General features: G+C 35.7%; 2 protein-coding genes across 9 annotated transcripts in view; one reads left to right on the forward strand and one right to left on the reverse strand.

Annotated features, from left to right (window-relative positions):
• MMS22L (MMS22 like, DNA repair protein) overlaps positions 1-2,257 on the forward strand; it is a 138,749-nt gene extending 136,492 nt beyond the window's left edge. For both annotated transcript variants that reach the window (XM_060167611.1, XM_060167610.1), the window contains exon 24: positions 189-2,257. In XM_060167611.1, coding sequence (XP_060023594.1) covers positions 189-282 — 94 coding nt within the window. In that variant the 3' untranslated portion in view covers positions 283-2,257. The remainder of the gene's footprint in view (positions 1-188) is intronic.
• A 4,770-nt stretch (positions 2,258-7,027) lies between these two features.
• Positions 7,028-13,312, reverse strand: part of KLHL32 (kelch like family member 32) — a 186,377-nt gene continuing 180,092 nt past the window's right edge. For all 7 annotated transcript variants that reach the window (XM_060167646.1, XM_060167644.1, XM_060167643.1 and 4 more), the window contains one exon: positions 7,028-7,504. In XM_060167646.1, coding sequence (XP_060023629.1) covers positions 7,343-7,504 — 162 coding nt within the window. In that variant the 3' untranslated portion in view covers positions 7,028-7,342. The remainder of the gene's footprint in view (positions 7,505-13,312) is intronic.

Below are 13,312 nucleotides of genomic sequence, written 5' to 3' on the forward strand. Positions count from 1 at the left end.
CATTACTCATACTATAATTCATATGTCCAAAAGTAGTATGTTAAAGAGTCAAAGTACTTTAATTACATCGTGTATGGTGTGTATAGACAAGTAGACATTCAAGCAGGCTCAGTCTGTAAAGACTTAAATGAAAAATAGTGGAAAATGTAATAAATATATATCTGTCTTCTTTTCTTTTTTCTTTATAGGGAAGCCTATAGCAAACTTTTATCTCACCTAGGACAAGTGGGACAAGATGAGATACAGAGACTACAAGATGATAATATTAAATCTATTTTGTGATTCATCCTCAATATTAATTATAACTATCTAAAGTCACTTTGCACCATTCTGACTCCTACTTTTAATTAACTGTATAATGTTCTGTTAAAAATACTTTCTAGGATTTTTTTCCTTTCATACCTGTAAGTATAAAGTATATAAATAAGGAAATAAAAGTTAATTAAATATGTTATAGGAGCTTTCGAACTTGGTAAAACTGCATTCTATTTTGAAGAGGTTTTAGTGAAACTAAAGAAACTTTTCCTAACTGGGAGTGTTATGTGTGTATGTCTAAGCAGGTTTGTACTGGTTGATCCATGGCCATTTTACTGTAATGTGACTTTCTGCCTTGTGAGTAATTTATTTCTGTTTTGTTTTTGTTTTCTTATGAGTTATATTTTATTATGATACTATTTCAAATTACCTGGCTGCCCTATGCTGGGTTTTTTTTGGAGGGGTGGTCAGGAGATAGAACAGTATATTTGTTATCCTTTTTTATACTATGCGTGAGGCAAGTTAATAAAATCCTTACAAAGCACACTTAACTCTATGAGGAATGAGACTGAATCTGGCTAAATGATTATACAGATAATATGTATTTTTTTTTAACTTGGGCCAACAGTGTTTATATCAATACTTGGGTTCCAACGGTTGCCAGATGTTTTCCTCTACTCATCCTTTCGTTTGGAGTTGTCATTAAAAGACAGATCAGGAGGAGGATAAACAAAAGCCTTTAAGAAAAGAGAATAAATAATATTCTGGAAATTTTTAAGTTTATAAAATTAACAGAAGAGGTCTGAGAAGTCAGCTGATTTATCTCCTTGCTCTTCAATTAGAGCCTTTTATAAGCTAGCATCTTACATGTTTGAAGGGAGCCAGTTTAGTTTCCTGTAGCAGCTCATCTCTCAACCCTTTAACTATTTCATTCAGATTCATTCCACCAGTTGGGCTTTTGTCCTTGACTCCTTTTTCTAATGAGCATTATTTGGTAAAAAGAGCTCCAATCTTAGTGTTGGGAACCCACCTGGGTCTCAAACCCAGCTCTGCTTTGTGACCTTGAGCAAGTTCTTAACCTTTCTGAGCCTCAGTTTCTTCATGGAGAAAAATGAATAATAACCCTTTTTTAAATTTCACAATGTTCTGGTAGGAATCAGTGGGATAATTGATTTATAATTATAATCATATAATTTAAATGTATGTGAAAGTATTTGTTGACCTATGTTCTGTTTGGTGGTGTACAGACATGATCACTCTATCTCATGCACAAAGGTGAAGAACACTTCCTAATTTTGTTCCTCTTTCTCTAATGGTACGTCCTAGATGAAGATCGCACTTCTTTTCAATGTTTTCTTACATGTCATGTTTGCTAAGTTTGAAATAATTTATTGTTTTTTTTCTTGAGTATCTAGTGTTTATCATGGTTCTACTATTCCTTCAGGAAAACATTTCAACCCTTTCTGACTCAAGAAGTATCTTTTAAAATGAAATGCATTGCAGTCGGGAAACTGTAGATAATAGCCCTTTCCTAATTGTAATCTGTGAAGTCTAAAGGACTTCATGACATATAAATGGTTTATTTTCCCCCCAAATAAACTGTTTTTAATTCAACAAATGGGATGAATGAAAGCCTCTTTAAGGTTACTAAGACTTCATAGCAATGAGTTTCTTGTCATTACGATAGTGACTTATTAAATAAATGATGCATTATTTTGCAAGTTGTAGCAATTGAAATTTAAACTATTTAATGGGATGCCTTTAAAGAGTTTATGTGTGTGTGTGTGTGTGTATATATATGTGTGTATATATATATTTTTTCACCCCCAAGGGAAATTGATAAAGATATCTTGGAGAATCTTGCTCCTTAGCTTATGAAACTTTTTAAGGGTTAAGAAAATCTGCTGCTGAATCATGCATTAGGGTGTATAGCTGTAGATACTAAGAATAACTAAAGTTTATACATAAAAAAATCAGTAACAAGAAAAAGTCTGTAACAATACCTGTGTATGTATATATATATGTATTTTTAAATTTATGTATCAGTAAAGTTTTAAAGAAGCTGTTTTATTGAAGAAAAAAAGAATATGTATGACTCTGTTCCATTTCTTAAGAATCTTCACTGACCCATAAATTATTACTATAGTCTTGTCTTTTTCCATTTCCAGACTAAAGAGTACCTATACTTGCTTCGTTAATGTTCCTTTTCCCCTAAAAACCCTGTAATCCCTGAGGCGGCTGCTTCTACCATTGTAAGGTAGGCCATTCTCTTTGGGCCAAATCTGGAATGTGTTCTCATTTTTCTTGGTCTTTGGGGCCTCTGTGACATTGCATTTTCTTTTATCTTCTGATCCCTTCCTCAGCAGTATCGCTCCTTCCTACATACACGTTCTTCTTTCTTGTCCCTACTGGTAAGATCTAGCCCTTCACCTGCTCTGTCTCAACATTCTTGTAGTAGTGAACTGATAAAACTAGCTTATAATTTTTTTCTATCTGTAGTGCTAATTTTTCTCTAAACCTGTCTAGTTGGATTCTCCTGAAATCTCAAGGCAACATGTCAAGCTGCCCTTATCATCTTCGTTTCCAGTCTAGCTCATGCCTTCATTTTCTACCCAGAGAATACACCACTTTCCCAAGTAACTTAGCCGTGACATTTCTTGGATTCATTGCTCCCCACTTTTCATTTGATCACCTTATAGGCTCTTGTGATTTTTTTCTTCTTGCCATTTCATGCATCCAAACATTTTTCTATTGGGTACTATAATCTCCTTCTTATCTCTGGACTCCTGAAATTTATTCTTCACATAGTTTTGACATTAGTTTTCCTAAAATACTTCTTTCTTCTTCTTACTTTTCTGCTCAAGGACCTCCATTTACTTCCCATTGTTAATAAGCTGACATTCAAGCCCTTCAGTCAGGAGGCTTCTGCCATCTGACGCTATACCTTCTGTTTCCAAACTTACCTCAAGCAGGAAAGCAGACTGTCTTAGCTGCTTTCTCTGAATGACATGTTCATTCTACGCTGTGGGCCTCACTCAGTTTGCCAATTAGAATACCATCATTTCTATAGAAACCTAACCTTAAGGCACTTAAATAGGAAGAAAATTAAAATATACATGTTGGATATGTAATTATTCCACTCAAATAATTTCTTTAAAATATCAGATGGAGTGTAGAAGAGATGATTGAAAGACAACAGGGTGATGAAAGGACTTTATTAGACACAGATTTGTTTACGATTTAAATTTCAGTTGAACATTTAATTAGGTTTCCATAGGGGACGAAGAAAACATGGAGTATTGTCGCTGCACAAAAATCGTTTAGTACTTTGTTCATTTGTATTAGAAGAGTTTCAAAGTTTAAAACTTTTTATATCTTTACTTATCCCTAGCATATTTTTCTTTTCTTACTAAGCATATTTGACTTTTTCTATTTTGGGGGGTAAGTAAAATATTATTTGTGAGTTGTTAGACTATGTGTGTGTTTTCATTATGCATTGTTATTTTTATCTTCTTCCATGCTTCATCATAAATTTTTAAACCTACTTTGTTCTTAACCAGTTACATGAGCCCATTTCCATGTACTTTCACAGAATCTTTGGCAGTTATTATTTTTACTTCCCCTTTGTTAGGATTATATATCATATAAAAATTTGATGAGCCTTTGCAGTTGGGAAAAGCCTTTAGGAAACGTACCTTCCCTAATCCTACACAGTAACATAGCACTTGTGTTTCAAAGATAAAAGATAGATATCATAGAAACCTCACTGAAAACTGTGTTCTCTGTACTAAACCACTGCTTTTTGACTGATAGACTTTTTACATAAACCTTACATTTTCCAAAAACTGATCTCCTGCCTACTCCTCCTAGGGTTAAAAATATTGCCTTGTCAGTCAAGTATAGAGTATGCTAGTATAAATAACGTGCTTTGTTTGCTTAAAACAGTTGGTTTGGGAAGCTAGCAAAATAGCGTATTCTTTCACATATTTAATAAGATATGAGATTTATATTTTGATTCTGTGATAAACTATGTTTGGTAAGATTACCAAAATCAGTACCAAATGAACTTACCAACTGCTGCTTACTGAAGTTTTTGGTGTACTGATAGTTATCCAGTTCATTGCATTTGTGGATTGTGCTTTTAGAAAAATTCTGGGCATATGCATGCTTTAAGTTATTTGTGTATATAGTAATGAGATATAATAAAAAATGTATATATTCAACTTACACTGCACCTGTGATTATTCAACTGCCTCTTTATGACAGATTGACTCTTTGAAAACCAAAATAAAAATGAACCGTGTTACCTACAGGAATAATCTTTATCTTATTATTCCTGTTGCTTTTATACTCCGCTAAAACAAAGAAAAGTTAATTTTTCAGCTATTGTAATGGCTGAAGGGTATACAGTGTAATACATGTGGTTAAACTGAGAAGAGAAAAAGGATGAAAAACACCCTAAAAATAACCAATTGGCATTTTGTTCTTAAAAATCTAAGGAATTTTATTGCATTTTACATACATATTATTTTATTTTAGAGATTCATGTCATTTCTGGCTTTTCCTCCTAGAGTAAGAACACTGCTAATATCTGTGTTACTGCTTTTTCTTTTTTAAAGTAAAATCTTGAAATGATGTTTAAACTGTTGGAAGCTTCATAGTCTTTTGGAAATTCAAATTAATAATTTAAATATAAATAAAATATGGTCTTTAACTTTGAAGAGTAAAAATGGAAGATGAATTACTGTAGGATAGTTCACTTAAATGGAGAACATATATTTGAATAGTTTCAGTGGGCCTTGGTTTATATGACCAAACATTGTTTTCTAGAATTTTTCTTAATTAGCTCTTATGATCAGTAATTTGAGGGAAGGATCGAATTATAAGCGATCTAAGTTTTTTCTTTTTAGGGGAGGGGTGCTGTACTTTGGATGCTGTTCTTTGTCTATAAGTGTTTCTGGAAACTATGTAAAACTTTTAAAAATTCTGACTTCAATTCTGTAATATTACAGAATAATACATTAAAGTTCACTGAGGAGAGGTTTGATAATATATACTCGTTTGTTTTAAATAAATAGAAGTGTACACAGAAATTACAATAATCTCAGGCTGCCTTTCCGTTTATCATTCAAGCAAGTTCACTTTTAGACCTTCCCTTTCATTAATTGGGTAGAGAGTCTGGGATTAAAAATAGATTTTAAGGTTTTATAAGGTAAAACTGCTGGATGGAAAAATCTGTGTGTCAAGTAAAAATTTTAGTAAATCTGAAATTCTTGTTTAGGTCCTTGTTGAAAAGATTTCTGAAACGCTGGAGACCATTTTCCTGACATGGTAAGGCATTTTAAAAACTTAATTTAGATGGTTTATACCTTTTAAATAGACTCTCTGTTTTCCTTCTAAATGTCAATTATCAATTTTCACTTTTCAGAACTGTACAAATATTCTTAAGGCTTTTTGTTTGTGTAAACAAAATCTGTTCTTTTAAAAATTTACCATTTTTTTCTTACCCCTAGTCTCCCTTCCCGGCCTTTAATCTAAATAGCCAAAAGTTTTATTTATATATATATATTTTTTAATTAATGTTTTAGGTATCATATAAAGTTAGTGAATTCTATATTTAGGAATAAAAATTTTTTTTTTCACTTCTGATTACTAAAAGTGGTTACATGAATAAAATGACAATTTCCCATTAAGCAAGGATTGCTGAATGATTAAACTAAGGAAAAAAAGTAAAATCTTCCTTTTAATAAAGGTGACTTATCCTAACAAGATTAAGGGGAAAAACTCACGTTATACTTGTTGAATTTATGTTCAAATACGATTATTGAGTTGTTTTATTTTTTATTTTTTGTTATAGACAAAGCAAATCCAAAAACCTAGCCTAAAAAAATTCTCATGCATTATTAAAAATGGTAGTAATAAAATATGTATTGGTGGTAGAGAAGAATCCCACAAGTGCTCAAGATTGACATAACCTTTAACAAAGTGGAAAAACTTTTATTAGAACTACTGATACTAGGTTCAAATTTATGTCAGAGCACTTTATGGTACCGAAATTAGTACAACTAATTTTTTCTGAGCTTTAAAATGTCATTTTTCACTAAATGAGCTTAGATGAAATGTTTGAGAGACTTATTATTTTAGGCAAGTGTTTATACAAGTTTAGGAATCTTTGGCTTTAGTAAACTCCCTTTTTCATAATTAGCATGTCTCTTTCACATGCTTTTCAGAATCATTTATCTCATAGCTTGTGTTCCAAGTTCTATCTAGTAATTCTTAAACTTCAAAAATAATCTTTTTCAGTTACAAGGTTCTAAAACAGTAAAATACCTTGCAATTTGAGTGACATTTTTTTTTCTTAGGCAAAGTACTTCAGAGCATTTGCCTAATCCTTAAAACATTCTTCTGAATTAATATGGAAATCAATAATTGCCCTCCTTAAAAAGTGAGAAAACTGAAGCAATGTAAAGTTAAGCTCCTGGCCCAAGGTAACAGAGCAACCAAGGTGAAAAATCTGGGTATTCCATCTGCTGTTCTGGTGTACTTCTATTATTTGTATTACCTTGAATAAAATATGGCATTTAAAAATTTATGATGTCATAATGATGAGCCTCTACTTATACAGCAGGGCTGTATAATGTTAAATTTTTAAAAGAAAAATTACAATCCCAGGCTTAAGTAGTAAAGAGATTAAGTACTGACAATTTTTTTTTAAGACCATTGATGGCAGTACTTGTGGAATAAACTGCCTTACTAAGAGGGTAATGTCCTGGACAGCACTGATTAGACAAAGTGTACAAAGAATGCTTAAAAGATCCATGGACCATTAAGTTAGCACTAAGCTACACCACCATAAAAGTCATACATATTGTACTGTATATTGACACACACTGAGAAGCGTGACAAGCGTTTTCAATAATGTGTATTTTAGAAAACTGTTCATTTTTTGCTAATGTTTATCTGAATAGAAGATCTAGAAAACAAAACAAGGAAGCATTGAGCACTGAGTATTTTCATGCCCAGTATCCAAAAGTCAGGCCTTTTTCTTCCTTGTGTTCATGCTGGTTGTTAAGAGAGCACTGGCTTTTCAGATGGTGCCAATCCTGTGATGAGGCACTTGAAGAGTTTGAAGGTTAGGGCATGTGAAATACGGAGCTGGGAGGAAGCATGCCGCTATTCCATTGGAAGCAAAAGGAAGTGTAGGCCCGTAGAATACTTCTTCTTTGCCTTCTCTACTCACATCCAATACCTAACAAAAGAAGAGGAGAAACCTATACGTTAAAGGTGGTTGTTCAAAATAAAGCTGGGTACACATAAAAGAAAGCCTGCAGTTAAATTCAGTTATGCCACCATGACTGTACCTTACGCATTGCTATTTTTCTCAAGTATGGTACCAGGAATATGTATTAAGTTCCTGCAAAGTACTATTCTACACATTTCTGTTTGTGTTTGTACATACATAGATATGTATGTTACGTTTGTATATACATAGATATATAATTTAATAATTTAATCTTCAGAACAGTGTCAAGGTGTAGGTAGCATTATCCTCCTTTAATAAAACTGCCTTAGACTGCTTAAGTAACTAGCCCAAACTAGTTAGTACGTGTTGTTAGTATGCTGGCTTACAAATCCTCACCTGTAAAGCGAAAACAACGTTGACCTTGCAGCTTTGCTCAGGAAATTGGTGACATACAGCTCAGTGTCTAGCACATAGAGTATTATAGCTTAGTAGCAGGTTCAAAGAAGTCAGCTGCTTCTGGAAATTCTTCCCCAGTTATTTCCCCATTAAGCTGGAGTTCCACCTCTTTCCATATATGGAAAGAATCCTTTGTTAGTGTGTGCCTGCTGTCACCTCACTGATTCTGGTTTAACCCTACTACTAGGAAAATTCTTTCTTGAGGAAAGCTGGTCATTTCCTTTCTTGAGGAAAGCTGGTTTAAACTTTTTTGCGGTACGCGGGCCTCTCACTGTTGTGGCCTCTCCCGTTGTGGAGCACAGGCTCTGGACGCACAGGCTCAGCAGCCATGGCTCACGGGCCCAGCCGCTCCGCGGCATGTGGGATCCTCCCAGACCGGGGCACAAACCCGTGTCCCCTGCATCGGCAGGCGGACTCCCAACCACTGCGCCACCAGGGAAGCCCCTGGTTTAATCTTACTACGAGGAAAATTCTTTCTTGAGGAAAGCTGGTCATGTCCTACGTGTCTAACCCATAATGTTCCTTCCAGCCTTCAATCATCTTAACCTCTTTTCATATGACCTTCTTCAACCTTCATTTTTTTAAATTAATTTTTTATTGGAGTATAATTGCTTTACAATGTTGTGTTAGTTTCTGCTGTATACGGAGGCGAATCAGCTGTATGTATACATATATCCCCTCCCTCTTGGACCTCCCTCCCCCTGCATCCCACCCATCTAGGTAACCACAGAGCACAGACCGAGCTACCTTTGTTTAAAACCTTTCCTCCCTTGGGTTCTATGACCTTAAAAAAATAAGTTGGTCATTGACGCAGGCCACCTTTGGTCCACTTCTTCCATCCCCATCCTAAATGTAGGTATGCCCCAATATTCCAAGCACAGACCCCTTGGTACTCTTCTTCAATGATCTTGTCCACTCTCATGCCTTCATCTGTCACCTAAGTAGATAATTCTTTTTTTTAATTAATTAATTTATTTTTGGCTGCGTTGGGTATTCGTTGCTGCATGCAGGCTTCCTCTAGTTACGGCGAGCGGGGCCTACTCTTCGTTACAGTGTGCGGGCTTCTCATTGTCGTGGCTTATCTTGTTTTTTGCGGAGCACGGGCTCTAGGCGTGTGGGCTTCAGTAGTTGTGGCATGCGGGCTCAGTAGTTGTGGCTCACGGGCTCTAGAGCGCAGGCTCAGTAGTTGTGGTGCATGGGCTTAGTTGCTCCACAGCATGTGGGAACAAACCTGTGTCCCCTGCATTGGCAGGCGGATTCTTAACCACTGAGCCACCAGGGAAGTCATGCTCTAAGTGGATAATTCTTAAGCCTTTAATGTAATAATGCATTATTTTAGATGAAAGAAGCCCTTGAGATTTGGGGATCCAAGCTCATAAAGGAGGAAATAACTAAAGTCTAGAATAAAATATCAAACCTTGTAGCTTTTTTTCCCAAATGGACATTTAGCTGTCCCATCCCATTTATTGAACAATATGCCCTGTCACTATTAATTTTAAATAGCTCTAGTATATGCAACATATAAATTTTTCTTTGTTCTCTCTTTCAATGATTTATGTACCTTCCCGCAGTACCACATTTAGTTATTTTGACTGGGTAGGGCATGTCTCCCCCATTCATTTTCAAGCATTTCTTGGTTCTTCTTGTATTTTTCCTTTCCTGGAGAAACTTCAAGATCAATTTAACAAGTATTACTCCCCCACCCTGTGAGAAAAAGGAAAATTACAATGGGATTTTGACTAGTATTTCATTAAATAAGGAAGTAGAGGTCTTTCAATATTTACCTCAAATAAGATTATTGTTCCGGTTACAGAAAAGAAAATTGAGATACAAAGAATGTTCAATGACTTGCTCAGGAGCACACAGCTAGTAAGTGGTGGTGGAGCCAGTACTTGGGCTCAAGGTTGCAACCCAAGAAAGAGCAAGGTTTTCATGCCATTCGTGGTATCCCTTCCTCAACTGAATACATTTCTAGAACACAAAATATCAGTTGAGGTCACTGTCCAAACAGCTTGTCTGGTTCCCTGGGCCAACAGAGGCTGTGTGTGTTAAGCAGATGCAATTGATTTAATCTGTAAGATGGGAAAGGAAGTGTTGGCAGTTTTTCTCCAAAACACTCCCCTGTAAACTAGCAGAAAGAAGGCATTTGGGAGAAGGAGATGCCGGCTTGGCAGCATATCCTCCAGCCAAAAAGAAGTAATCATAAATGAAGAGCAGTGGAGGTGATCTGGCAACACAGACTAATCACTTGCACACTTAGGCAGCTGTTCCTTTACCTGCTGCTTGTTATACATATACATGTATCTATTATTTATCAAATTCTTTCCCCATTTAGGTTCTTACAGACTTGAGCAAAGTTCCCTGTGCTATACAGTAGGTTCTTGTTGGTTATCTATTTTAAATATAGCTGTGTGGACATGTCAGTCCTAAACTCCCAATCTATCCCTCCCCCCACCCTTTGTCATCCCTGGTGACCATAAGTTTGTACTCTGTCTTGTGAGTCTGTTTTTATTTTGTAAATAAGTTCATTTGTATCATCTTTTTTTAGATTCCACATATAAGCGATATCATATATTTGTCTTTCTCTGTCTGACTTACTTCACTTAGTATGATAGTCTCCAGGTCCATCCATGTTGCTGCAAATGGCATTATTTCATTCTTTTTAATGGCTGAGTAATATTCCATTGTATATATGTACCACATCTTTATCCATTCAACTGTCAATTAACATTTAGGCTGCTTCCATGTCTTGGCTATCGTAAACAGTGCTGCAGTGAACAATGGGGGCATGTATCCCTTCGAACCATGTTTTTCTCCAGATTTATGCCCAGGAGTAGGATTGCCGGATCACATGGCAGCTCTATTTTTAGTTTTTTAAGGAGCCTCAATACTGTTCTCCATAGTGGCTGTATCAATTTACACTCCCACCAACGATGTAGGAGGGTTCCCTTTTCTCCATACCCTTTCCAGCATTTATTGTTTCTAGATTTTTTGATGATGGCCATTCTGACTGGTGGAAGGTGATATCTCAGTGTAGTTTTGACTTACATTTCTCTAATAATTCACAATGTTAAGCATCTTTTCATGTGCCTCTTGGCCATCTGTATGTCTTCTTTGGAGAAATGTCTATTTAGGTCTTCTGCCCTTTTTTTTTTTTTTTTTTTGCAGTACATGGTCCTCTCACGGTTGTGGCTTCTCCCATTGTGGAGCGCAGGCTCCGGATGTGCAGGCTCAGCGGCCATGGCTCACGGGCCCAGCCACTCCGCAGCATGTGGGATCTTCCCGGACCGGGGCACGAACCCGTGTCCCCTGCATCGGCAGGCAGACTCTCAACCACTGCACCACCAGGGAAGCCCCTTCTACCCGTTTTTTGATTGGGTTGTTTGTTTTTTGATATTGAGTCACATGAGCTGTTTGAAAATTTTGGAGATTAACCCCTTGTTGGCCACATCATTTGCAAATATTTTCTCCCATTCTATAGGTTGTCTTTTCGTTTTGTTTATGGTTTCCTTTGCTGTGCAAAAGCTTTTGAGTTTAACTAGGTTCCATTTGTTTGTGTTTATTTCCATTACTCTAGAAGACGGATCAAAAAAGCTACTGCAGTGATTTATGTAAAAGAGTGTTCTGCCTATGTTTTCCTCTAAGAGTTTTATAGTCTCGAGTCTTACATTTAGGTCTTTAATCCGTTTTGAGTTTATTTTTGTGTATGGTGTTAAAGAATATTCTAATTTCATTTTTTTTGCATGTAGCTGTCCAGTTTTCCCAGCACCATTTATTGAAGAGAATGTCCTTTCTCCATTGTATATTCTTGCCACCTTTATCATATATTAATTGACCATAGGTTCATGGGTTTATTTCTGGGCTTTTTATCCTGTTCCATGGATCTATATTTGTTTTTGTGCCACTACCATACTGTTTTGAACTGTAGCTTTGTAGTACAGTCTGAAGTCAGGGAACCTGATTCCTCCAGCTCCATTTTTCTTTCTCAAGATTGCTTTGGCTATTTGGGGTCTTTTGTGTCTCCACACAAATTTTAAGATTTTTTGTTCTAGTTCTGTGAAGAATGCCATTGGTAATTTGATAGGGATTGCATTGAACCTGTAGATTGCCTTGGGTAGTACAGTCATTTTGACAGTATTGATTGTTCCAATCCAAGAACATGGTATATCTTTCCATCTGTTCATGTTATCTTTGATTTCTTTTATCAGCATCTTATAGTTTTTAGAGTGCAGGTCTATTGCCTCCTTAGGTAGGCTTATTCCTAGGTATTTTATTCTTTTTGATGCTATGGTAAATGGATTTTTTTTTAATTTCTCTTTCTGATCTCTCATTGTTAGTGTATAGGAATGCAAACGATTTCTGTATATTAATTTTGTATCCTGCAACTTTACCCATTTCATTGATAAGCTCTTGTAGTTTTCTAGTAGCATCTTTAGATTTTCTATGTATAATATGTCATCTGCAAACAGTGACAGTTTTACTTCTTTTCCAATTTGGATTCCTTTTATTTCTTTTTCTTCTCTGAATGCCATGGCTAGGATTTCCAAAACTATGTTGACTAATAGTGGCAAGAGTGGGCATCCTTGTCCTGTTCCTGATCTTAGAGGAAATGCTTTCAACTTTTCACTGTCGAACATGATGTTAGCTGTAGGTTGGTCAAATATGGCCTTTATTATGTTGAGGTATGTTCCCTCTATGCTCACTTTCTGGAGAGTTTTTATCATAAATGGGTGTTGAATTTTGTCAAAAGCTTTTTCTGCATCTACAGAGATGATCATATGGTTTTTATTCAGTTTGTTGATGTGCTGTATTACACTGATTGATTTGCATATATTGAAGAATCCTTGCATCCCTGGAGTAAATCATGGTGTACATTTGATCATGGTGTATGATCCTTTTAATGTATTGTTTGATTTGATTTGCTAGTATTTTGAGGATTTTTGCATCTATGTTCATCAGTGATATTGGCCTGTAATTTTCTATTTTTTGTGATAACTTTATCTGGTTTTGGTATCAGGGTGATGGTGGCCTCGTAGAATGAACTTGGGAGTGTTCCTTCCACTGCGATTTTTTTGGAATAGTTTCAGAAGGATAGGTGTTAACTCTTCTATAAATGTTTGGTAGAATTCGCCTGTGAAGCTATCTGGTCCTGGACTTCTGTTTGTTGGGAGTTTTTAAATCACAGTTTCAATTGCAGTACTTTGGATTGGTCTGTTCATATTTTCTATTTCTTTCTGGTCTAGTTTTGGGAGGTTGTACATCTCTAAGAGTTTGTCCATTTCTTCCAGGTTATCTATTTTATTGACACATAGCGCTTGTAGTAATCTCTTATGATCCTTTGTATTTCTGAGGTGCCCA

This window comes from Lagenorhynchus albirostris, chromosome 12, assembly GCF_949774975.1.
Source record: "Lagenorhynchus albirostris chromosome 12, mLagAlb1.1, whole genome shotgun sequence".
Lineage (NCBI taxonomy): Eukaryota > Metazoa > Chordata > Mammalia > Artiodactyla > Delphinidae > Lagenorhynchus > Lagenorhynchus albirostris.